General features: G+C 41.1%; 1 protein-coding gene across 1 annotated transcript in view; it reads left to right on the forward strand.

Moving 5' to 3' along the window:
* CDH4 (cadherin 4) overlaps positions 1–27,041 on the forward strand; it is a gene marked incomplete at its 5' end in the record, with an annotated part of 425,180 nt that overhangs the window by 259,086 nt on the left and 139,053 nt on the right. The window contains one exon of the mRNA XM_083873174.1: positions 12,777–12,953. Within this exon, the coding sequence (XP_083729300.1) occupies positions 12,777–12,953 (177 nt within the window). The remainder of the gene's footprint in view (positions 1–12,776; positions 12,954–27,041) is intronic.

The following is a 27,041-nucleotide window of genomic DNA, read 5'->3' on the forward strand; positions in this document are numbered from 1 at the left end:
AAAAAATCTTTTTACCTTGTTCCTGCTCAGCTCCATGAGCAATGGTCCTCAGCAAGGGCAGCCCCTCTGACAGGGGGTTTGGTGCCCCTCAGAACCCCTTCTGAAAGGAGAAATCAGAATTTAGTTTGTGATTATCCAGGGATTAAAACTGCATCAAAACCAGCCCTCCTAGAATGGCCATTATTAGACATTTGGTTTGTTGTGGAGGTTATAATACAGAATAAATGTTATAAGAGAAATCAATGTTTTTGGGATACTGGATGGGATTTTGGAGGACCAGGAGTGAGCCAGCCTGGCTGAGTGGGGACAGTGGGCTGCTTTCCAGGAGAGCACAGAGGATTAATCCATCAATAAACAATCCTTTGGATCTGTGATCCTTTCTTGTCACAGTCTGTGGGACTGAAAATCTGTATAACAGGCTGAGAGCACTTTGGTGGTGCCCAAGGGAGCAGATCATTTCTTCTTGGGCCAGTCTTCTCTTTGTGTGCTTTCACTGCTAAATCCAGAGGTTTGGTGTCCATACCTGTGCCCCAGGTCCCCCAGCTGAGCCTTCCTCTTGATGCAACCTGACATTTTAATGGGCAGGGACCCAACACAGTGACAATTTCCCCTCTCTCACAGTGTTGGCCTTATAAATGTGCTGATTGCTTTAGATGACTGAATAACCTGCCAGTTTTCACTGAAAACCGCTGTAAAGAAAGAGTTCTAACTACTACATTAAAGTGTCATGCTAGTAGGGTGGAATGATAGAAAAGAAGGCAAATACTTTAAAAATGTATTTTATGATACATGGAGCATACATTTCCCCCCCTCCCCAGCAAACACTTGAATGTAAACTTTTTTTTTTTTCTGATTAATACAAGTGATGGTAGTAACTCAAGGAACTTTTTTGTTCAGTCTTGCAGGAAACCTGATAGCAATTCAATTAGAAAATGCAAATGAGGTCACACATTTCCCACAAGAGTTGCTGAATTACTCCAGAGGAAACTGAGTGATATTCCAGCATAACAATAAATACTTAAGATAAAGTTTCTTCTTCTGTTCTTGTCTGGCTGCCTGTTGTTCCAATTGAAGGTATCAGTCAGGGCTGTGGGTGTAGTTTGGGAGGAAGGAAAAAGGAAAAGAGAAAAGAGAAGAAAAGAAAGGAGAAAAGAGAAAAGATGCTGTTTTATGAAATAATAGAAAGTCTTTGTGGCTTGTGTCAGCATTTGTGAAAGATGAACTTGAGTGGGATAATGCTCCAGAAAGAAAACAAAGTAAAGCCAGGCTTTACTTATCTGGAATTAGCAGTGTAATGTCTTCTTTTCTAAGAGTGCATTCTATTATTTTGAAAAATTGGATATTGATTCAACCAAAAGTGTAAAAATGAAGATTATGTTTGTGAACAGTGACATTGCTGAGGACTGCAGTCTTCAGAGTGTCCTGTGTTTTAGTTAGAGAAACTCAAATCTTCCCAATTATGAGTAGAAATATTGTGCCATTTGTCCTTCACACCCCACACCTGCCCTCTGTGTCCATCAGTCCCAGCTCCTCCTCATCATTCCTTGAAAATCAACTTCCTCCACCCCCGTGTTGGCTCATCCCATCTGAAGTTCTGACCTTCTCATTTATAGTGATAGTTTTCTTTAATTTTCAGTCCTTTCATGTGTCTAAGGCACATCTGGCTAATTGTCTTCTGTATTTATTTAGCTATCTATTTTTCTGTAGTTCTCCCCTCACAAGTTAAAATCCAGATTGTAGAAATACAGAATAGAAAAGAATTCACAGCAAAGGAGCTTAGAGGTACAGGATATATTCAGCACATGTAAGATGTCAGTCATCTGCTGCCAGTGACTAAGTTTGGAGAAAAAAATACTGGTTTTTTTAAACCGTGTTTATGTCAACCAAAGTTTCTTGTTGTTTGAGCTTTTCAAATTCTGAGCATGGAAATATGCAAATTTTTGTTATGTTAAATCACTGGGAATTGTGCAATTAAATTTGGAAACATATGAGGTCTGCAGCTAGTGTTTAAAACATTGAGAACTGCTGTCAGAAATCAATTCTTGCTTAAGCCCAGCTTGTGTTTTATTATGTCTCATCTTATTTTGGGCTGCTTTCATAACCCAGCTATGAGTCCACAGCCATACAGTGTGAATGTGAAAAGCTGATTCCTACAGACAGAGTTTGATTGAGGGCTATTTTTTTTATTTTTTTTTATTTTATTTAAAGCCTTTAAATAATCGTCTGTGGTATTTTACCTGGCTGAGGTTTTAAATTCCAAGTAGAGCCTTTTATTGCTGATCACAAGCACAAAGGTCTCTGGGCAAGGAAAGGCTTATTCAGCACTGCTCTTGTTCATGACCCGGGTTATTGTGCAGTCAGGATGCTCTGCACAGGGCTGGGCAGCCTTCCCTGGAGGGAGGAAAATCAGAGTTTAAGTGGGATCTGTGCTTCCAGTGACTCTGCTCTCCCTGACACTCTTGAGCACCTGAAGGAAACAAGAAAAAATGTGTTCATCTTCTTTCTTCTGTCTTTTCCCTGCACTGGGGTGAGATGTTATCCATGGCATCAGGGTGATGGGAGTTTGCCCCATCAAATTGTTTTATCCCTAGAGAAGGGCTGAAAAAAGGAGGTTTTAGTTGTCATCCTGCCTTTTTCTGACAATACTGGTGCATATTTTAAGTACTGGGTCATTACATTAGCACTGTCCTCTTTCACTGCCTCTGCAGGGATCCAAGGCAGTAACTAAATGCAGCAAAATGGCAGCTGGGATAATTTTTATTTCTGTATCTCATCAGTGAAGCAAGACCTGGATTTATCTGCCAGGGAGGGTACACACAGAGAGATTTCTGTTTCCTTCCGATAACTTGTGAGACACTGTTTGGGGTTTTAACAAATCAGATCAGTGGAAAAGATGAGAAAGAGGATGACTAATAAATTAGTATCATATAATTGTTACCAGTGAGACTGCTCATGATAATTGTGCAAGTCTAATGAAGATGCATCTGCTGAACTTGCCTGACCTCGTGCTTAAGTGAATTTGAACGTCTCACATGTAATCACTGCAGGAGGAGAGAGTGGTGTTTGTGAACACACGTGAACTTCTCTGGCCTGATTTTCAGGAGTGCTGGATCCCATTGCCTCGTGCTGAAGCCAGGATAAGATGTGACACAGAGGTGCTCATTGCCCTGGAAAATCAGCCCACTATGGGAAGTTTCCAAGTGCTGCACTTGCCGCCTTTAGTTCTTTAAGCAGTCAGCATCATACCAAGGGTCAGGCTGAAAGCCGTGCTCAAAAGACCATCTGTAAGTGAAATTCACTCCAAATCTGTCTTCCTTCAAACAAAAAGAAGTCATAAGGATTGAACTGCCTGCACGGAAATAAGTTTTTTTCTGATAAAACAAACCCCTTGGACTGCTGCGTGCTCCTGCCTGTGATGTGTTCCTTGCCCTTGCCAGATCAAAGCTTTTGACCTCCCATTTCATGTTCTTTGTTGGTAACTGCTGAAGTCTGACTGCCACTTAAAAAAATATATTTTGGACTGGATATCTTAAAAATACCTTCATTGGTGTGATGATAATCTGATGACAGCTGCTTGTAAACATGAGTTTGAGTACAGATAAAAATTGCTTCGTGCAGGCATGTCTTAAAGTTATTTAAGAAGTTTATTAAAATAAACTTTTTTTTAGGGGCTCTGAGTGTCCAGGATCTTTCCTTTAGCCCAGCAAGCTGAGACAGATTGGTGCAAGCTCAGTGTGAAGGAGGGTTTTGGTTCCTTCCAGCCTCTGGAGGCTGGTCCTGGATTGTTGGATGAGGTAGTGACCCTCTGGCATGTCCAGCTGGAGGAGTGAGGAGAGGAGCCAGGGATGGGTGTCCAGCAGGGCAGGGTGGCCTGAGAGCCTCCAGTCCCAGCAAGGAGTGAGATCTCAAACACTGTCCCCACCCAGCAAAGCATTTAAATTCAGGCTTGAATTTCGTCTTGCAAATGGAGATAAATTGAATGTGTCCTCACGGTCAAATTTGAGCATTTCTTAGGTGCACTCTGGAATTGGAGAAAAAAAAGAAGAACAGTCTTTTCTCAAGAGCCTCTTGAAATAACCAAAGGATAACTTGAAAGGGCAAATTCTCACGCTAGCACTGAGGAGAAGTACCAGACTGAATTACTTTGCTTTGTGCTAAAGTAGCAGCAGCGCCTGTGATCTTTTAAATCTCTTGTGATCTTTTTACTTGCAAACATTATGAAGAGGAAGAGTATTGTTACATTTAATTCATTATGATTATTTTAATTCATGTATCTTTTGAACCTCATGGCTTTAGAAAAATAAAATGAGATTACAATTTTCCACAGGCTTTTAAGGGGTAGACTTGCTCCTGCTTCTTTATGTGATGAAGAGCACTTGTACTAGTCTGACTTTTAGAAAGGAATGTTTTTTGGAACCATGTTTTCAGTTATTTGTTAGAAGTTTTATTGGGGAGGAAGAACTCTGATTGCTAGCCCAGATTTTTCATACATTTTTCTCAAGATTAGGTGCAGGATGAGTGAGGTGACTCCAAGCTGCAGTAGAGGTTTTCACTGTATAGTGTGTGACAAGATCTACCACCTTTATTCCCGACCTGCAGGTAACAAGTATGAGTATTTTGTGATTTAATAGCCCTGCTCTTGAGAAGTACTTGTACTTCTGAAGCCATTGTGTATGGCTTCTCCCAATTATGAGAATGACATTAACTTGAAGATAGAAGTGTCTCTTGGTAAACACTAGAAGGTAGAGTACAACAGTAATTTAGATGTTTCTTAAACAATCCTACCTGAGAAGCACTGTGAGATTAGATCTTACAAAGGGAGTGTGAAAAGGTCAAGTTGATGTGGGGAGCTTTGCAAGGAAACAACCTCATCAGAACTTTTCTTGTTGGGATAAGATCTTCAAGCTTTAAAATGAGGAGGAAAAGTACATCCAGAGCTGTGCTTTGGGGGTGGTGTCATCATCCTCTGTCCATTGACAGCTCTTGCAATATTCAAAGCCTGACAATGCCAAGAAAAGTATCACAGATGCTGGAAACCTGTGGGAACCATAAAAGATTCCACCAAAGGCAGGTGGATTTCTAAAGTACCTGCTTTGTTACGTAACTCTTCCAGAGAATGGAAGAGGAAGATCACTTGAAACCCTGAGAGAGTGCACTGGCCAGGAGGTGCCTCTCATCATCCATGTGGTACCAACAGAATAAGTCTGAGCACAGCTCTGCCTCTCCTTCCCAGCTGAACCTCCCATCCCTTTGAGATCCCGTGGGCATTTTGTGTCTGCTCAGTAACGAAGTGAGTGCCCTGCCCGCGCCCGTCCTGACTCTGCAGCACAAAAGCAAAGCCTGTTGAAGTGCTCTGGTGACTGGCTGGATTTCAACTTAAATTGGTGATAACTTACCCAACAGAAGGTGTGGGTGAGTTCAGGAGATTTCTCATTTCAGTTTAATTCTACTGAGAAATCAACACCTGCTGTCTCAGCCTGGTCAGCAGGCACCCCAAAAGCTCCATTATGGCCCTGAGGCATTTGCTGCATCCTGTGTCCATGGGGGCCCTCACCAACCTTGCAAGCTTTTCTGATCAAAAAGAGTATCATGTATTTGGGTTTTTTTAAATAAGAGCATTCTGTGGTAACCACATGCATTATGCCCAGAGCCGGTGAATCTCTTTCCTCTGGAGTCCAGACTTAACTCAGCATTTAATTACAGTAACCCACAAAGGACCCTGCTGCACCTTTTGCATAAAAGGATCTTCTCCTACCTGACTCACAAGCCAGTGTGTCGTGTTCTCCCTATTTAAAAATCCCCTGCTTTCACCTGTTACTCTTCTTCAGCTTTTTCCTTGCTTCACAGCCCTGCCAACACCAAGGAACATTTTGACTCCTTGGTCACACTGATCACATTTTTACTAGTTCAAACAGGTAAAATTTTCAAAAGCCTGCAAAGCCAGCCAGATACCTAACAACCTTAAATTTGCATGCATGCCTCATTTTTTTCAGCTCTCAAGGAACAGGGCATGTAGAGCTTTGACACTGACTCCTCAGGAATGAGGAGTTTTGGCATGGCTGATGAATTTGTGTGTGTTACGTGGCTGATTCTCCTCCTCTGAGGGCAGTAACTTGGTTAGCTTTTAGTCAAACTTTTTCTTCCCTGTCAGCTGATGTGTTCTGGAAGCTCATGCACTTGCCAAATCTGACAATTTTTCTTACTAATTGACTCTAATGCGAACTGCTCTATGCAGCCCCACTGCTAGCTGATAAAAACACAAAGTAATGAATTTTTGCTTAACTAGCTGATTTAATTAAAATGTTTTATACTGTACTTGTATGGTTTCTATAAATGGAGAGGTAATTTTGTTTAATGAGTTCCTAACCAAACATAACATTCCTGACTGTACGTAGCCAGATTTGATAAAGGTCACAAACGCTGCAATTCCACTGTTTGCTTTTGGAAGTCGTGATGATCAAACAGCTTGCTTGGGTACTGGAAATATCCTGTCAGGATTGGTTCCTCTATTCCTGTTTGTACCAGAAATTATTAGTATAGTTTCGGGAGCAGAGGGGGTTCTTCTCTGTATTTGAACACTGTTCATTATCTTTAAAGTGGAAGTGTACTGCCAAAATCCCATCTCATTGTCAATTAGTGGCTTCTCTGCAAACACATTAATTTAATGCCCCTGCTGAAGAGCTGTGCATGTTGGAACATCTTGCTGCTAAAACAATAGTTTTCAGAGCTCTTTGACACAAATCATTCATGAATGGCAATTTATGCTGTGATGGTAATGGGATGTGACATGAAGCTATCTTTGATTAAATTTGCCACAGCTTACAACTATTAGTAAATAAAGCTAATACAGACAGTCATCACAGAGTTCTAGAGGGTGGATAAGGAGAAAAACAGATTATGGATTCCTTAACTATGCAGTTCCTAAATAATAGCTTCACGTAGCACAACTATAATAAATTAAAGTCTAAAATAAAAAGTCTGATCTTTTTAAAACTACTTTTTTTTTTTCCTGTCTCCAACTTCAGCGAATTCAGCAATGACCTAAATAAAAAAGGAATCAATTACCGTAAAATAAATAAATTTGCTGTTTGTTCTGCAATCCTTTCATTCTACTGTATGAGAACACAAAATGGAATATATTTCTATACTGAAAGATCAAAAACTGGAGAAATGGTGCATTTTGGGAAAAAAGGGTTCATTCGTCCTCCACTGCCGTCCCTGATGTCAGCAAAATGTTGTTTCCTTAGAACAGAATTCATGCAGATGTTTATTTTGCAGCACTCTCATGTTCCCTTTGTTAAAGAACTAAGCTCTGTTTTCATTGTCTTATTTTCTGTTTGGTAAATATCATTTTCTCCTGTCCTTTCTGCAGCTACCATGGAAACAAGCAAAAATGCTTCAGATTAAATATTTTTAAATAGATTCTTTTTTTCCCTGGTAGAAAATGGTACCAGTTTTCAAAATGTACATTGATATAGGAGATGAAGGGAAATATGTTTGAGCAATGGACTAAAGGTGGCTTTGTATCCCCTTGTATTGACAAAAATATATTAAAACCACATTGCCTCAGTTAAACCCTACAAGTGACACGAGGAACAAAGCAACCCAAGTATTCTTTTCTGAAAAATGTCTAGTGTGAAGTGTTAAAGATCCTACGAAAATAATAAGACTGGCATATAAATAAAACAGGGTAAATCATAAATAATTTTGACACCTGGGAAATAAAGGCCTTATTTCCTCTCCTCCAATTGCAGGTACATTTCATTGCAAGAGCAAGTATAATACATTTTAGAATCCGGAGCATTTCATTTTTCGGGTTGAGCCCCATGAAATTATTAACCTCCAACCAACGTACCCTAAGACTCCCTCATTATTTATATGCAGGGAATGGCGGCTTATTTACCCAAACATTAGAGCGATCCAAAATGTTCAGCTAAGCAGGAACACAAAATATGATATTATATTATGTAAATGGGTTTGTGATACGCTCTGCTGGATAATAACTTCCAGATGTCTCTGTAGCCAGAGGCTGACGGATATCAAAGGCAGGTTGGCTGGGAGGGGAGACAAGCCAGCTGGCGAGCCTGGCTACTGCTAAGTGTAGCGGAAGGTGGAGGCTGGTGTTCCTTCACACTCACTGGTTTTATTTGTGGGCTAGTGAAAAGTCATAGCTGCCTTGTCACAGGGCTGGAGGGGCCCCACGTGTCTTGTTCTGTCAAGGGATTATTTTTCGGCCTCCTTTACGAGTAGAGGTTGGGTTTAGTCTGAGTCTCCCAGTAAATGAAAGGCTGACGAGGTGCAGACCAACACTGACAGGAGATTATGGGCTCACTGAATGGCTTTTCCAACTTGTCCTTTATTCCCGGTGCCAGGTGCAGACAGGGAATGTCCCTGAGCTCTCGACAATGTGGTGTAGATGGAATTAGTTGAACCATCCTGCAGCCTCACCAGTTTGGAGTAGAGTGTCCTTGGAGCTGTTGGGTTTTGAAGTCTGACAGTCCCTCTGGGATTTAGCTGCGTGTCTTCTTCTGAATGCAGCAGGTTGTGTTCACCATCCTTAAAGGGAATTCTAGACTGAAAAGGGACTGGAAATTACTCCTAGGGGGGAGACCAAGCTACTGACATGGACTTCAAGACACCCCTACACCTTCTGTGAAGCAGCCTGGGAGAAGAAAGTTCTTTTCACAATCCTTATAGATTGTGAAAAATTAGGATTGTGATTGAGGCTGCAACTCCTCCAACCTCACATTGCTTTCTGAAAGCTTGATCTGCCATCTCAGTGAAAGGTTTCTGATTGACTTCTGTATGTTTATAATTGATTTCAACTAATAGCCAGAAAAAAAATCCCCAAACCAAAAAAGTGGCAAGAGGAATTGCAAGGCAGATTCTGCAGCTCTGAGCTGCAGTTGCTCCTCAGCTCTCCAGCTGCCTTGTCAAACACAGGGAGGATGGTCTCCAAGAGGCTCTTCCTCTGCCCTGCAACTGCTCATAACAAATGTTAGAGTTGCACATTCCAGAGAAAGAAGCATTTATCAGTAGAAGATGCAAGGGCTGTGTTATGATTTGCCAGAGCTGGCATTGTCCATGTGTGTCACAGTTATGGGCCAGAAGCCCACTGGAAGAGACATGGCATAGCTCAGAGCCAAGTGTCAATACCAGACTTGCAGAATTTGGGCTTTAAATAAAACAACCAGCACAGGACTGCTCAGTTTCATCAGCAAGCTCTGAAAGATTCTGCCCCAATACAAACACTAAAGTATTAGATCCTGCTGAATCCAAACTCTCCTAACAAGTTTATATCCCAGCATGGGCTCTTCTCCTGTTGTTTTTATTCATCCCACACTTTGTAATTACCTTTTCCCCTTGATCTTGAAGGTTTTCATCTGTTTTGGCTCAGCTGTATTTTTCTAGCTTATCAGTGTCCTAAATTGATAGACAGGCATAATTACTGAATTATCTGACTATTTTATAACCTCCTGTAATTATCTTTGTATTACCAAAGACGGTGCTCATATGTTCCATGTTTAGAGTTTGATCCTGTTGTAAGGAGTTATAAATGTCACCATGTAATTTTTGGAATGGAGCGTGGATTTCACTTTTCCCTGGGCAGGTGTTTCATGGATTGCCTTCCCTGGTGCCGCACACCATCACCCTCATGCCATATATAAGAGAGTCACAAAAACAATGGCAGGGAAACCACCCCAAAGCAGCAGCACTGGAGGTGCTTGACTTGGTTTTGTGAGGGACTAAGTTTGTGTCATGGTGGCACTACAAAAGGTAGAGGAATATTTTATTTTTTGAAAGTGTTTCTGAGATTCTGTAAAGCATGTGGCCAGTGAAGCCATGAGAGAAGAAGCAGTTGTCTTCTCAGTAAAAGCTGTTATTCAGCAAAACCAGAATTGCAAGCTGTATTTTAGAATTAATTGAATTTGGTGTCACATTCTGCTTTTGAGTTGAACTTTGGATTCTTGCAAAGTCAAAAACACTGGAGAGTTTTCTGAGGCTCGCAGTTTGATCATGCTGTTATTCCATGTATGTTCTGGGATGTTTCAGTCAGGGATCTGAATAGTTCTGGCATTTATACTCACCAGACTTTGTTACTGCATTTGTCTCACAGCTTTTAAACAGCAGAAAACAAGTACAACATATTTAAACAACACTAGAGAAATTAAGGTCATGAGAATGCATTGTCAACAAATGAAGATAAAAAAGAGCTGTTGTTTAAAAAAAAAAAAGAAAAAAAATTGTTGTTGCAAGATGCTTTTGAAATTCTACATATCAAATTCAGAGTCGTGTTGATGATTTATTCTAATATAGGAAAACATCATCAAGAGTGACAAGCAAGCTAGTCACTGTCTAGTCACCTGCCAGCAAATATTTCATACAGACTAAAGAGGCTGGTATTGCCTTGCTGAGCTGACACTAATTATTTCAGTATACACGGAGCTTTGGGACTCGTGTTAATTCTCAAGTCTGTCTTTAGTTCAGACTCATTCCACTGTGTAAACTCAGCAGAGCACAAATTATTTGACCATCCTTTCATAATCTATCCCCACGCTCACTTGCCAATTATATAAACTGATCCAAATACCTGCTCTCAAAGGATTCCCATTTGGGAATCACAAGCCAATTAAAAAAAAAAATAGGGGATATCCACTATTCTGTGACTCCTGTCTCATAGTCCTATTTCATGTTGTCCTGCATTTCTGGGTGTCTTCTTTAGATAACATTGTTTTCATCAGTGTTCAGGAAAGATACCTTTCTGGCAATAAAATTCTTTACAAACGAAACCTCTTTTGGATATTTCATTGCATCCCATGGGAAGGAGGAGGTCAGCAGTGTCTACCAGTATCCTGACTATCCCAAGAAAGTCTCCCACTGCCACACCATGATTCTGTTCCTTTGTTTGTTGCACTTCAGTAAGTATTCTAAGATCAACATCTAAATATTGAACATAGTGCTGTGATTTTCTTGGAGGTGTGTAAACAGCACTTAAGTGAACACAACCCACATCACGAGTGTGAGACAGGACCTACACAATGTGCTTGTGACTGAAAAGACCATATTTGTCTGTTCTGTGAAAATTCAGCTCTGGAACAGGCTTGTTTTTAAGGTTTGCAGTAAAAAATAGCTGCATTTTGGCACAAATGCTTCCAGTCCTTGTAGCCAGCGAATGTCTGCCCTCCACAGGTAACAGAGATCAGAGCCTTGGCCAAGCTGTGAGAATGGGCTCCTTGGTGCTGTGCCCAGCTCGCAGTATCTCCAGCCTTTCTGGAGAAGGTCCACAGAGCTCTGGAGCCACATCTCAGTTTAACTTTCATGTATTGTTTATTTTTCATATACTGTATAGTCTTAAGGTGGCTGCCTGTTTACCTCCCAGTCAGGAATTGAAATGTGCTAATAGATGGATTTGCATCAAACTAGAAGGCCTGAAGCAATGATTCCCACTGAAATCAGTGCCTACAGATAACTGCTTGGAGGATGTTTGGGGTTTTTATGTTTGGAGTAAGACAAAAAGTGAATGTGGCTTAAAATGGCAGGCGCCTCAGAAAATGCTTTGATAGCTTTTCCTGCATTGTTCTTGTGTACTGGGGCATTGAGTTTGGGGTACGTTGTTCTGTTGAGGGTTTTTTTGAGAAAAGTAGCTGAAAATTGTAGCATTCAGAGAACAGTATTCCCACTGGATCTTACCTCAAATGAAAAGAATGTGACTTGCAGTCTTTGTGATTTATGAAAGTTTAAACATTTTCTGGTGGGAGTGCAGGTCACCATATGGTAACAAAAGCCCTTGCTAGTTATCTTTTCTGCAGATTTTCAGAAGTAATTGCTGGAATCCTAGAAGACCATAGAGTATTTAAGTATTGGGACTGCATAACCTCTGAAGAGCCTTCCCAAATCTACATTTCATTGATTCATCATTCTATGAGGCATAAATTTTCTAACAGTGAGCCAGCCTCCCTAAGTCAAAACCATGGTCCCACCACTTCCATTTTTATTCATAGCACTGTAACATTCCCAACACCAAAGCATTCCATGCAGAGAACCCATAGTTTAAAAAAAATCACCAATAAGGACTCAAAGTCCCACCAAATAATGAAAATTTACTGTGCTTGAGATGTATTACAATTCCCAGGCAGTGATGGTTGTATATTTTGGGATTTGTGTTCAAAACCCAGTTCTCATATAAAGATCATTTGTTATGAAGCACTAAGAATCTGAATTAATGCACCTTTGCAGCCATGGGGCTGCTCTCTCTCTGACTGGGGTTGGGTTCGTGTGGCAGAATACTTTTGCAGAACCATGAACTGCAGGTTTTTGTAGCCCTGCTTATACCTAATACCAGACTATAAAGCTGGATCCATGCCATGGACTGTAAGTGAATCCTCTCCCATTTTTTGTGTTCTGGTAGATTGTACCTTTGGGAAGTTGGCAGCAACTTCTTTACTCCAGTGCTCTGCTGCATCTCCTCGCAGCTGGTGCAATGAAGACGATCCATTCTGGGAGGCTTCTTGACTTGGGAGTGACAGCTCGATATATTTGTGAATATAGTTTAGTTGATGAGTGGTGTTAGGCCATGGGTTGGACTTGATGATCTGCAAGGTCTTTTCCAACCCAGATGATTCTCTGATTTTGTGTTTCTGTGAAAACGAAGTGGCAGCAGAGCTGCCAGTAAAGCACGTTATGTCTTTATTCCATGTGGCCGTTTACACCACTGTTGGGACAGCTCCTGAGAAGCAAGGAACAAGCTAACTGAGCGTTTCTTGTTTCCAAAACAGCCCAAAGGAAGGAAGGCTCTGCCTGGAGAGCTGGTGCAGCAGCAGAGTGACACCCTGCTGCCGTGGCGGCAGCACCAGAGCGCCAACGGGCTGCGGCGGCAGAAGCGCGACTGGGTCATCCCGCCCATCAACGTCCCAGAAAACTCCAGAGGGCCCTTCCCGCAGCAGCTGGTTCGGGTGAGTTAAAACACAAAATAGTGATAGTACTGCTAATAAGTGGTGATCTTGTTATATACGTGTATTATAAAATTTGCTTTTCACAAGATGTGTGCTATATGATTAATAACGTTGTGGTAAGGATATAAGTTTTTTATTTCTGCTATTAGTAAAGAAAATTAGGCATAGTGGTAGTAGTTGATATAAGTATAATTAATCTGTCTGTTTGGTTGGGATAACATCCAGTGAACATATAAAAAAGACTGTGCTACTGATATACCAACTATCAGCATCTACCATATGAAGAAAGCACAGACCAAGGCCCAAGCTGGAGGTGATAATGAAGACACAGCCATGAAACACACATGCTCTAAAAAGGTGGACCCAAAGAGGGACCATGCAAAACAGTTCCTAGAATATGGAAACTAATTTATGGAAAATATGAATATTCAACAAACTGATGCAATAGAAAGGGTATTTAAAGAATGTCTCTGATATACAAAATGGGAACTTGGCTATGTGCCAAGTCACCTGGCTGGCCGTACTTTGCTTTTTTTTGTCTCCTAATTGTCTTAATTTTTTCATTAAACCTATTTCTTAAAATTTACCGAAAAAGCGAACCTCATTTTTCACAATCTTATAATGGCTCTGGTGAAGCACTAGGTGTGGGAAGCCTGGCTCAAACCACAAGCTCTCTGCCCTCCCTCCTGCAGGAACAGTTGCCTTTTCCAATGCTGCTCCAAAGCTCCTCGCCCCAGTTTCCCTCCCCAGCTGACGGCAGCCTAATCGCCTCCTTCCAGCCAGTCCCTCCCGAGACACCAGCAGCGCTGCCAGGATGGCACTTTGCCCGCTTTGCTCTCATCCAGAAAGCAGCTGCAGGTGTAAGAGCTGGGCTGGGTGGCACCCAGTGAGGAGGGTGCTGTGTCCTGCCCTCCCTCCCGCGCCCAGCCTGGTACAGATGCTCAGCAGCCCCTGGGGAGGTTGGCTGCCTGCCCTACTGCAGATGGATCCCAAAGCCTCCCCTGCATTGCTACTTACTTTCTTTCTTCACCAGGATAATCTCTGAGATCAAGTTTACCCATGTGGTTTTTTCTGTGATGGTTACGGGATGACAGAAAAAAAAGAAAAGGAAAGGGGAAAAGGAGCATTTTGCAGAGACATTTGGTTGATTTGTTGTTGCTGTTGATGAGCGTTAGCGAAGTATAAATACGTGTTGCTGTTCCTCTTGTGGGTGCTGGTTTCAGTTTTTTGGAGCAGTCGAATGATTAGCTGTAAGAAGAAAAAAAAAATTAAAACTCCTTGGCAGACATTTGCAGCTCTTCCCTTGGAAGAAAGTGGCAACAATTATAAAATTTGAGAAGTTATTTTGAGTAGCAGTGGTGTGTCCTTGGCATCCCTTCTCAGGAAGTTCATTTAGACCTTTTGAAGTAGTGCCTGGATTGACATGAGTTGGATCATTACCTGTTTCTGTGTCTGGGAGGAAGGGACATGTTCCCAATTCAGGGATTGGATAAGCTTGGATTGTTGGTGCCATTTCTTTGTGCAGTTAGGAAGTACAATAAGGACTAAAAAGTACCAGGTGGCAAATATTCTTACATCTGAAAAACCAAGGAGAGAAGCCAGGGAGTCTTTGTGTGGTCAGCAGTGCAGGGTATGGAGTGACCCATTAATGTGTTGCCATACTATGCTAAAGAAATATCTGAAGAAGGGAACAAATTGATGTGTCAAAAATGCCTTTCTAAATTAATAATTTAGATAAAACCTTCAATTCCTGTGAAAAATAAAGGGTAGTACTTGCAAAATGAACTTGTGCTCTCTTCCATTCCCTACCGATTTCTTTTGAGTTTTGACTAGACAGCAAGAGGACAACTTGGCACCAGCTTACCATGGCAAATTTGTTGATTTATAGGGACTGAAATCTCTGTGGCACTTTTTACCCTACAGCCTGGGGATGAAACAGAAGGACTCAACTATGCAAAATTCTAATATCAATGGAAATGACAAATAATAAATTTTATATAGGTACAGGAGAATTTATATTCATCACTTAGACTACCGGTAACCTTGGAAAGATAACCTGGCTTATGGAAATACAGAACTCCCAGATTTTCAGCAATATATTCCATTGCAGTTTTCAAATACAGATGCTAGAGGAAACACTGAAAATAAAGCAAAAATGGGATGGGAAATAAAAAAAAAATAAACTGGCTTACAAAGGGCTGTTTCCCTCTTCCTCTGTCATACAGAAAGCATTGTAATGACAGGGAAGATCATACAAAGAGTGCAGCTTGATTAAGCATGAGACCCCTGATGTTTCAGGCTTGGGCTGAGCTCCTGCTCCTCTGCAGCATCTGGCCCTTTGGCCAATGCCTGAATGTGAAGCTTGGGTGATTCCTATCAGGAGTTAGAGCTCCCTCCGTTAGACTTTGCTTTTTAATTATCCAGAACAGGACAAATCAACATCTTCAAAGACCAGCACTTTCTTATTATTTCCATCCACATAATCTTCAGATTGCCCTGGAGCATTTTGCTGTCTCCTAGATCTAGGTGAGAGTTTTGATCTGATTTCCCATGCTTTTGCTCGCTGGGCACTGAATATTTTTGTGTCCATCTGCTCACAAACTGGAACCAGAAGTGCACATGTGAAGTTGCTGCTCGGATCTCATTTGTACAGAAGCAGGTCTGCCACCATTTTCTCTGCTATTTTATATAAAACATTGAAACCTACGGCTGTTTCTTGGACACTGAACTCGTTTTGGTCCAGGAAGACCTGCCTGAGCTTGCATTTTGTAGGTATAACTAATGGAAACCAGTCCCTCCATAGTGCTGTCTTTGGTTCTGGCTTCCTCCAAGGAGAAGAAGGGATGGCATGAAAAATTCCATCACTAAAAAACCAAAAAGCCCTACCAGAATTACATTTTCACAGAACCACTTGCTGTTTGCGTTTTTATAGGTCAGACTAATTTGAAATGCATAGGCAAATCTTTCAGGTTCCCTCCTACTCCTGCTTCCTATTGTGAAGGTAAAAATTCCATTTTATGGAAGTTGATTAGTTACTTGTCAGTATTTTTAGCAAGGCTGTGCCTGAATGAAGTTTAAATCATAGCAAAGGTGAATGCAGCTTGATGGGAGCCACATACCTCGAAAGGCAGCCCTATCTGGTTCAGCTGGGAACAACTATAATTCTCTGCTCATTAAACCATTTCATTCTGATAAAATACGTTAAATGAAAAAGTTTTTAGAGAAAAAAAGAAAAAAGGAACATTATCCCTGCCAAAAAAAACCCTTCTGTTAATTACAGGGTTTTCTTCTTTCAGAGGAACATCCGTATCTGTTCATATACATCAACCACGCTAACTAGGAAATGTGTTTCAGAAAAAATAATGGCTGAAAAAATAATAATAGGAATTTCTAATTAGTTTTGGCTGCTGAAAAGATTTACTTGCTCTTCGAAGAGTTTAAATGAACATCTGACATTTATAAGCTAAAAATAATTTGTTAGTATAAAAAAATGCTTTGTAAATTCTGTTATGTCTTTGAGCTGAGAAAACAGTTATCAAAATTTATTGATATATGCTTATTTATTTTGGAAACATTTATGAAAATCTTGGGTTTAATTTCCTTCTGCTTCACTTCCACCTTTGTACTAGGAATAATATTGTACATGCTGTGAAATATTTCACTGTAGTGAGGCTAATTTCATTACTAATTGTCAGGTACTCTCATTATTATAACTGAAGTCCATAAAAATGCCTATTAAAAATACAAAAACAATATGAAATCCCCCTCCTTCTCCAAGCAAATGACTCATGAAGGCACACTGATCAGCTAAGATAATATATTAAATAGTTGCACCCTTGCTGAGCTCTATTTTCTCACTGACTCATCCTTTTTAGTTACACGCGTAGCTAATTCTTAATTATCTATTATCTAATTATCTATTAGCTTATCTTGTATTTCATCCTCTTTTGAACTTCAAAAAGAATCTCAGTCTTGGAGCCACAATCCAGTCTCCAGCTGCTTCTAAGGGGAATCTTGACTCAGTTTTCAAGGCAAATCTTGGTCCATATCAATGGGCTACGTGAAAATAATTCATTTTAAAAAACCAAGTCTTGTGCAGAATTGGCCTTTGGTCATCTTTCACATGCTTAGATAATGGGCTCCTGTATCAACTACTGCCACTGTGTTCACTTTTGTGAGGGCTCCAAACCTTCAGTTCATCTCCAGGACCTTTGCAGAACTCTTATCCCATCTTGCACTTCACAGACCCTAATTTTTCCAGCTTGCCTTTATTTAACATGGAACTGAAAAATGTATTATTTTCCTGTTACTCTCTTATGATAAACAACTTGTTCATCCTCATTACACCAGCACGAAAATCCCCTGAGGATGACCAAGACAGGATCTTGGTGCTCTCACAAACTGCCTTGATTGCATGCTACAGGCACAGCATGGGCTCCCATAGCCGAGCACTGGTGATCTCAGCCACAAGAATGTCAGAAATAACCTGATGTGTGTAACGGGGAATAAGAGGGAAGGATGCATTTTATGTAAATTTAATCAGAAAGTCCTGAAGTGGCTTGGAAAGTTGGCAGAATATAATATACCTGAAGACTCTTGTGTTGTTGCTTAGCAGGGATTCATTGTCGGGTCGGGTTTCCGGCAGCACTGGGCACATTAAGGGAGCAGAGAGCTCCTCTTGTCACGCTGCAAAACCCTGTGGTGGACTCATGAGTGGGTTTAGCACATCTTAAGCTATCCTGTGACATTGAATATTTAATATGAGAAACGTTGATAGCAGAGTCTCCAGCTCAACAGCCTGTTTGTGAGCCACAGCCCACCCTGGCACAGGAAATGGGTGAGACAGCTCTCCCAAAGTCTGAAATCCTGGTGCTGTGAAATCCCTGCCAGCTTGGACCATCAGCCCTCAAGGCTGCCATCTCCTTTGCTCCTCGTGGCTGTTTCAGCCTGTGCCTTTGCAATGTTTTAAATAGTTTTATTGTAGGAAATCCCTCTTGCCTCCTCTATCACAGCGTTGCTCACTGCTGTGAAATTGGCAGTGCAGAATCCATTAGCTCCCAGCTGCAAGACAGATGGCATCTGTCTGTGGTGAGAGAAGGTTTGTTGAGAAAAGGCCTTGCAAATGCTTCCCAAAGGACATCAGACCTTACTTTTCCTGAGAGAGATGCAGACAGCCTTGATTACAAATAGACCTAGATCTTCCTTGTTCTCCACAGGAACAGGTGTTTCTTTTGCCTTACCAGCCACACAAACACTCAGAGGAAAAAAAAAATGGCTAGTTCTGGCTCTCAGTGCACCTCACTTTGTGATGCCCTGGGAGCATCGTCAGCTGAAATTCAGAAGTGAGGGGATTTGGTCTTTATTGTAACACTCAGACCAAGATAAGAAGGAGCAAGCTCAGAGGGTGGAAAGGAAATGGGATGTTGTGCAGGTTGTGGTGCTCTGGAGAGTCACAGCCTTTCTTTGAGAGCTGGTTCAAGGATGTAGATTGAGATAGCTCTTGGCTCAGCTGCAATTTCACACCACAAACTAACCTGATACCAAAGAGGGAAAGATGAGAAGGAAAATGGTTCACTAAATGTTCATCGTGCCATGGTCTGGCTCTGGTATTGATCTCGCCTCTGTGTGTGTGTGTTACCAAACCAGGACTCACATATGACTCACAGAATGAATTGAGAAAGAGAAATATGACACAGTGCTACTTCCTTGATGTGTCCATTTGAAATTCCTTTAAAATCCACAGCCTGAAGCAAGTTCCTAAACATATTCCATGCTATATATACTACACAGAGGGCATCCCTTTGTTTGCATTCTGCCTGATGATGCCGTTCTCAGTTTCCAGCATTCACCAAAAGAGAAGGGCAGATCCTGATGTAAATCCAACATCTCTGCCAGAGCTGCTGGGGCTACCCCAGTGTGTGCCATTTGGGAATCTGGGTCAAAGGAAGCAGATGCCCAGTGTTTTATGGGCTTTCCATGCGCACGCACATCCAGCATTATGGATTGAAAAGTGCAGCTACAGCATAAATGCTCCATTTAAAATTCTCTTACAACAGCATTCAAGCCTATACTGTAATTATACATATTGTATTTCCTTGTATTCAGACCCATAGGGAATTTATATTGTCCTTGCTAAAGCCAGAGGGACTGAAGGAAAGCAGTCATTTAATGATTCAGCTGTCTTGGGCTCTATGATTTAATCAATCATATGAAAGAAATTTTTAGATTCTTTGTGTTTAGAGTTCTCTTGTCTGAGCAGAAAATGTTCCCTTTTTGAATTGCTTTAATAGCTGTATTTATGCAGCTGAAAGTTCCTTAAGAAATGAAAGTAAAATCAAATTGCTGAGAATGCCTAGATAATTTATCAGAGAATATTCAATTAGAATATATTAATATTTTAGATTTCCATCATTAATTTAATATTCAGAGATTTAATTTAGTCGTTGAATTGCTGTAGTGCCATGCGTGGGTAGATTGTTAGGCTGAGTGCTTAAAACACCTGCCACAAATGGGTGAATCTCACTTTGATTCCCAAGAGCACAAACGCCTTTCTACTGACATAAGTCTTGCAGCAAAAACTCAGACACTAAATCTTGCCTGTGCTCTGCATTTTTCCATAATTGCAGAAAGGAATAATACAGTCTTCTAGCAGAAATAAATGCAAGATCCTTATTTATTTATGCATTCAAATCCAGACTGAGGGGGAATTTGGTGCTCTGTGGTTCTGAGTTTGTCAATGTATTACTGAAGAATTTCATTTTGCCAGACTGGCCTTGTCACTTACTCAAGGAGAACTGTCGTAAGTGAGGTTGGGATTTAAAGGTGATTGACACTTTGCAGACAGATATCAAGGACTCCTATTGCCCAGTTCAGCTAAAAAAGCTGCCCTTGAGTTTTTGCCATTTTCCAGGATGCTTTGGGAATAGTAATGTGAGTGGAAAAATGCCCCAGTAAATCATAAAAAACCACTAAATCATAAAATGCCATTTGATCTGGAAGTGATAAATCTCCTTTGAATGTATCATCCCAGTTGCATGAAGGAAATGGAACCATTTTTAATTTCTCCCATAACATAAAAAGAAGCCACTGGAAGCAGTGAGACTGCTCCCACTGACTGGGAAGTATCAGCATGACATTTCAGAAGTCTCAAAAATCACTGATAATATTTATGATTACCTTCAAGTCATTAATTTGGGGTACAGCAAGTCAGACTGGGAGGAGACTGGGATAACAGACCAATGGTCTGACCTTCTGATGTTTCAAACTATTTGGCAGTCACTCAGCATCCTCTGAGGCAGTGGGGTGGGATACACTAGCAGGGATTTGTGACCCTACTACCAATAACTGCTGGTTAAATACAAATTGTAAGTGAGACACACGAAATGATAGAATTGTTTAGGTTGGGAAGGACCTTTAAGCTCCCCAAGTCCAGCTGTGATCCATACAGCCTTTGCTTAGTTATTTTTCCATGCAGGATCTGACTTTTTCAGGCTGTTTGCATTACTGAGGATGGTCTTTCTCTCACAGATAAGAAGTGGCAGGGAAGCTGAGTGGCTTTGTTTAAGACCACAGAGCTGTTGCCATGGCCATGGGCAGCACTCTCCAGTTATCAGCGTCGGGGCCTGTCCTTGGGTTATTTGAAAAATCTCACAATGGACTCAAATTTTAATGGAGTGATGAGACTCTTCTGCTGCTAATTCATATTGTTCTGTGTCTTCTATTCATATTATTCTATGTCTGAGTCCACTGCTACACCTGTGCATCAGGTCTCTTACACAAAGGTCTGTTTTCATAGCCATGCAAAGGTGCTTCCCTGCTCTCTGCTGGCTCTCCACCAATTCCTCCACCACCACCCTCATCCAGCCCACACCTTTTATCTCCAGCTTCACATCAGGAGCAAGAGATTCAGGAAGCACAGAAGGATAACTACCCCTCCAACTGTCATCACAGGCATACTGCAGAAGAGTTCATCAGTCACTCCAAAGAGTATTTAGCTGTAATACCCCATTGCACATATTGCAGCATATCATTACCTCCCATCCTCTCCAGAAAGTGAGATAACTGTAATAGCCACTCGGGCTGGCTGTCATTACGTGTACAGGCAAAGGCAGGAAGGCATAGTCAGAGCTAATGCACACAGCTCAGGAAAGCTATTGAAAATCTGTAAAGACTCTGTACACAAAAACAGTGGGTTAATTTGCTTAGAAAAAGGCTTTGGTTTTGCTCCTGCCTTTGCCAAAGTAAAAACAGTAATAATGAGAAAAGCTGAGACAGAACAGACAAAGAACTCGCAATCTGCCTCTTTGCTGCAGGAGTTCATTCTTTAACACTCATCACCCACATTAGGTGACTGTGGGACTTGGCTTCCTCGATGGGTTGAAATGGAGTCCCAAAGACAGAGTGGTGCTGTGTGGGTGTGACTTTGGATTTGCAGAATGATGGTGCAGATATAACCTTGACAGCTAGGCTGTTGCTGAAATTCACTGTAGCAGGCTGGAATGAGATAGGGGGAAAAAAAGTCTACAGTTTTTTATTTCCTTACTATTGCATATGTTCTTGATGGCCTGCACCAATGAAGAATTAAATACAGCACCCTGGAATTTCAGACGTCAGCTTTTAAGATTTTAGAGAATTTACTCTTGGGCTAATTTTAAGCTCTCACTGCTGTGGTTGTTTTGAGTTTTTTTTTTAATAACAGCTGAGATTTTCAGTGATAAAGGTGTCACCATCTAAATCCTTTCTTAGCTGTCTCTAATGCAGGTTGATGAATGATGTAAGCCATGGCTACATGATGGGGCAGCAGAGAATGGATATGCAGTAGTTTACCAGTTTCATTAAAGGCCCCATTTCTTTGCAGTTTGTCCTTTCCCATAATTCTTACCATAATTTAATAATTACCATATTTATAATAACATCCATATTTGTTGCTAATTTCCTTAATTTAAAGGACATTTTCCTCCTATCCGAACACTTAGACAACTTAAAAAGCAAACAAACAAAACCTTGGATTATATTAAGGGAAACATTTTGCCCAAGGCAATTTGGATATCTGCAGATGGTGGTACTGAACATTTTGGCCCTTGTTCAGCAGAGATTCTAAGAATGTGCCTAAATTTGAGCCTTTAAGTAACTCTGGTGGCTCTTCAGAATTTATTTGTTGACTGGAAACTAAGGACATGAATAGTGCCTTACTGGATTAATGTATCCAGCACTGTGCAGTACTAACCTCTTTGGCCATGTTTATAGTTTTTTATTAGATTCCCAATTTTAATTACACTTCTCTGGGTTTACTGGTAGCGTACAGAGAGCACTCTTTCAGATGTGCACACACATCAGCCTTTGCATGTGTCTTTTTTTTCCTAATAGACACCAGAACTTGCCTTGAAAAGCCACCCAGTAGACCTTGGATGCATTTTTTTGGTACTATTAAAGAGAGGTGAATTCTTTTTCCTCCATGAACCAATTCATGCATCCCCTAAGAGTCTTTGCAGCTGCTGAACCTGCCACATACTCATCCATGTCACAACAAACCACCTGGCCCTGCTCTCCCCTTGGAAAGTTTTACCTGAGGAATTCCCCTTTAGGAATCAGGTTTTGGAAACCAGGACTGATCCCTTATGACTCAAGTTGTAAACTCCTGAGCCTGAAAGTTTCTCATGGAAATATTAACAGACCCCTTAATGCCATAGTGCTGGTGGCATTGCCAGGACATTCACCTTCCTGACTCCTCCTTCCACAAGTGATCTCTGCTCATTTTAATCAAAACATCATGGCCTGACAAGGGTTTTGCATCTGTGCTTGGGTTTGTAGCCCTTTTGGGCTTTTTTGCAGTTGACTTACTTGTTTGATTTGTGCTCTGAGGCTTTGTGAGCTGTAACATTTATTTAGGCACAGAACCTAATTTTCTTATTGTTAAAAGAGGGACAGTTTAAGGAAGAAGAAAAGCTGTATGGGCTTGTTGTTTCTGTCTAAGAACTGAAAGGCATGCATTGTGTTGTGGAAAGATTGGACATGGAGCCCGTGGTTTGAACCTTTAGGGGAATTTGCAGTGCATGTGCCCCTCTGCTAGCTAAACTCTTCTGTGAAAAAGGCAGAGCTGCAGTGCCCCCATTAGTGCAGGACTATGAAAAATTCAGAGGGAATGGCCAATTTTCCATATTTCCAAGTCACTGTGAAAAGGCATGGCAGCTAAAAGGCAGAGTTTCTGACCACACTGTGAGCTATTTGGACTTATTTCTGAAGTAACATCACTGGAAGGGAGCATATTAGTAGAGAGCGGAAAGGAAACTAAGATTAAGGATCTGCACTAAAAAGTGTTGCTAGTTAATCCAAGCCCTTGGAAAGGATTTGTGTGAGTTGGAAAACACAAATAAATGTTTGGCCAGCTTACATTTTCAGTGGTGTGGTTTGCAGCGAAGTGATGACACAATTTACTTACCAGTAAGTGGCATTCAACTGCCTCTAACAAAAAGAAATTACAGTAGAAGAATCAGACATCATCAGAGCATAAATCTGTTATGGAAGATTATAGCAGTTATTTATTATTTGAAAGCAAAGAATTGAGAAGCAAGGTGGCAGTTTTCTTTCAGTCATGGGAAATGCACCCTGTAATGTCTCCATGGAAAAAAAGGAAAATGCTACACCAAAGTGTTCCCATTCAGCTCAATGGCAAAAGCACTATTCGTTAGCATCTGTTTTTGCAGGGAAACTCCTGTTAGGAGAGGAATTTAAATATCGGAGGAAGCATTTCCAACAACTGTCTGGGTTTACCGAAGATTTTTCAGACAGTGTTATGTTTATGGCACAGGTTTTTGTATGCTAAAGGAAAAGGCAATTCAGAATTTATGAAACAGCTGTTGTGTCTTTTGAGCACCTAAGGGACAGAATGACACAACATATATGTATTTCTGAAGTCACTGGAAAGAAACAACCCAACAACTTTCTGTACTTCCTTTTGAACCATAACCCGTGGCATCTGCAAGCATTAAAACATTTTCTTTTAATTTTTTAATTAGACATGAACACAAAATTTAGCATTCGAGTATAACATGCTATTAGGAAATGAGCTCTTTTTCTCCTCCTTCTGTATCCATTCAGTTGTTAAATGTCCCCCTCCCTTCCTTTTTTTTTTTTAACCTCTTGTTCTTAATGAGACTTCCTCCTTCTCCCCATGAATCTTTATGTAGGCAACCTTAGCTCTTGATTAATCAGTAATTAGGGAAGGAGTCATACTGATTTCAAGTCTTTGGTATCATACTCTCCAGCTGAAATTCAAAACTAAAATCTGAAGGAAAGCCATAGTGTCAATATTATGCTCTGTCTAACCATATGATGACAAAAATCCCATCAGAGTCAGACCAGGCATATCTATTTATATAGGCACAAATCTGTCCTGCTTGATATCGAGTGTAACACAATCATAATTCTCTCCCACGGCTGCTTTCCTCACACATTCCCTGCCTTTGTCACCATCAGCATTCAATATTTCGCCTTAAAGTTTACTACACCCTCTGTCATCTCATCTGACACTGTACTGTTTCACTTCTGCTCCCTGTTTGCTGAGCAGTTAGGGCTCAATTCAAAGTTTAATGAGCCCTCATTAACCTCCATGAGCTTTGGATCAAACCCTTGTAGTCTAATATGGAAATAATGCCGGGGTATTATGGAGTTAAAAGCTGCCATACAGTGGTCTGAGGATAAAGTCACTGCGGGCGGGCGGCATAATGGGGTGTTAATTGGATAGAGAGAGGATATTCATAAGTACTGAGCACTGAGTGTGGATGCTGTTGAAAGAAGGGAGTGCATGCTGAAAATTATATGATCCTAAACTTAAGGAAAACCTGAGGTTGTTCCCTTTGCAACTCTGCTTCAGCATTTAGGGAGTTAATGCTGATGGGGAAGAGTTTTCTGGGTCCAAGTCACTCACAGGTCACCTTCTCTCTCATCCTCCTGCTCTCAAGTCCTGTCTACCTTGGCTCCATCAAAACCCTTCTTCCAGAAGCTGTTAGCAAAAAAGTGGTGTAGGAAAGGAGATGTTAATTCCACACCACAGCTTTTGCATTTCCTCTTTTTTTCTTCTCTGTGGTAAGGTGCTTTCAACACATGATTTAAAGTAACCCAAAGTGTTGTGTTACCTGAGCTCTTGGTGCCAGTCAGCCCCCAAGCAAGGCTCTCCATTCCTACACACTGCATGGAATATTCCCTGGGTGCTCTGCTGATCAAAGACCTCCACCAAGTCATGTCAAAGCAGTTTATAGTCAATATTTTAGTCTGTTCCCTTGGGTTTCCCCATTTTGTACCCAAAATACTGTTAATTCTTGGAGAAGCTCCATTTCTTCCTTGGACAGTGTGCAGAGGATGATCAGGAACAGCAAATAATTAGATTCCCTCAAAATCTGAAGGACATCTGGGTCCCTTAGCAGATCTTGCCACATGCCCAAGGCCACCATGGTGGGGACACTGGGCTGCTGCTGCCCCTTCTGGGCTGGTACTGCCTGTGCAGTGTGGAGAGTTTGGGAACTGTGACATCATCTCTTCGCCAGGGAACTGGGACTGATTCATTTATTTATCTTAGGTATTCTCTGTGCTTCTTGCCTTTTTTTGAAGAGCTGTTCCTTTCCTTCTGTGAAGCCACAGATGCAACACATCCTGTCTTCCTCCATGCAGCCAAGTGCTTTTCCCTTTGGGCTGGTGACAAGTCACTTTTTTTCCTCCATATAGCTAAGGAAAAAAAAAGAACAATCACATATGTAACCATTACAGAAATGTTTTTCTGGAAACTCCCAATCCATATCTCCAGAAGACATGTCCCCAATCTCTCTTATTTTTAAGCAAAAGGCTGTGTCATAGCTGTCCCTGTGCTGCCTGTGTGCCAGCCTGCAGTTCCTGCCTACCCTAATCCCATATGGGAATGAGGCTTGAACATCCATGCTGGGAAGGGTTAGGAAATTCTACTTGATTTGATGCTCTCCTTCTTATTCTTCAATTGATTAGGCAGCTGCTAAAATAAGCCTTCCATTGGAGGAGTTCCATAATGCCCTCCCCTCCAGAGCAATACTGCAGCCTCTATACCTCCCTTCTTTGTGTCTTCACATTTCCAGTTCTTGTCTCCAGTTCCACCTTTTCGGACCTTGCTTTCATATTTCCATTTTTGCTGTAGTGTGTTCCCTGGGAGATCTTTCTACACGTTTTCTCTGTCTCAGGTGGTCCCTGTGCTGCTGCTCAACCATTCAGGGTCAGGAGTCAGTCACAGTCCCTGAAAACTGAGAGGTTGGCTGAAGTCTTGGCTGTCTGTAGTTCTTGTACCGTCAGTTCCAAACATTTCTTCCCTGTTGGAAATGTTTTTTTAAAAAAATTAAAAAGCCACGAACACCTAGACTTGTGGTGTCTCCAGAAATTGAGAATGTAAACACAGATCAATCTGTGATGAAACCTGGAGCATTCCCACCGTTGTTTCTCCATGGATTTAAGTACCAGTTAAATGTCACCACTCTTGTTTTCTTGAAAGGCTGCTGTGTTTTCCTACAGGACAATGTGGGTGGAAGTGTGGACATTTCACAACCAAGGGTGTTGCTTTAAGGGCTGAATCAAAGTGTGGGAGATTTCACTAATCTTTTCCATTCAGTTTTTCTGATTGAGCTTTTTTTATTTATAATTATATGTCTGTCTGACTGGGAAAGCTATTTATCTGTTCAGTGATGAATGATCAAGAAGAAAGGATGGACAGGATGCTTTTAAAGCCTTTCAGCCCCATAGCTGTAGCCACTTATACTGATAGCTTGCACTGGAAAATGGAACGTGAATCAGAGAAAACTTGGGAAATAATAGGAGGAAAATTCAGAACCCATTTCTGATGAGTTATATTAAACCCAAAGATCTTCCACTTCATAGAGAAATTATTTAAGTTTTATGCAGCTTTTGAGATTATGACAAGCTGAACAACTTGTTCTGGCTTGGTGCTCAAGCGCCATATGGTACTACTTCAGCAATTTGATGTGATATTATGAATAAGAGTGCATGAGTAGTGAAATGTTGGGGTTTTTATATCATATTGGCCTTCTGCAATAGACAGTAAAAATGTTTAGAGTA

Source organism: Zosterops lateralis, assembly GCF_965231275.1.
Source record: "Zosterops lateralis genome assembly, chromosome: 16".
Taxonomy (NCBI): domain Eukaryota; kingdom Metazoa; phylum Chordata; class Aves; order Passeriformes; family Zosteropidae; genus Zosterops; species Zosterops lateralis.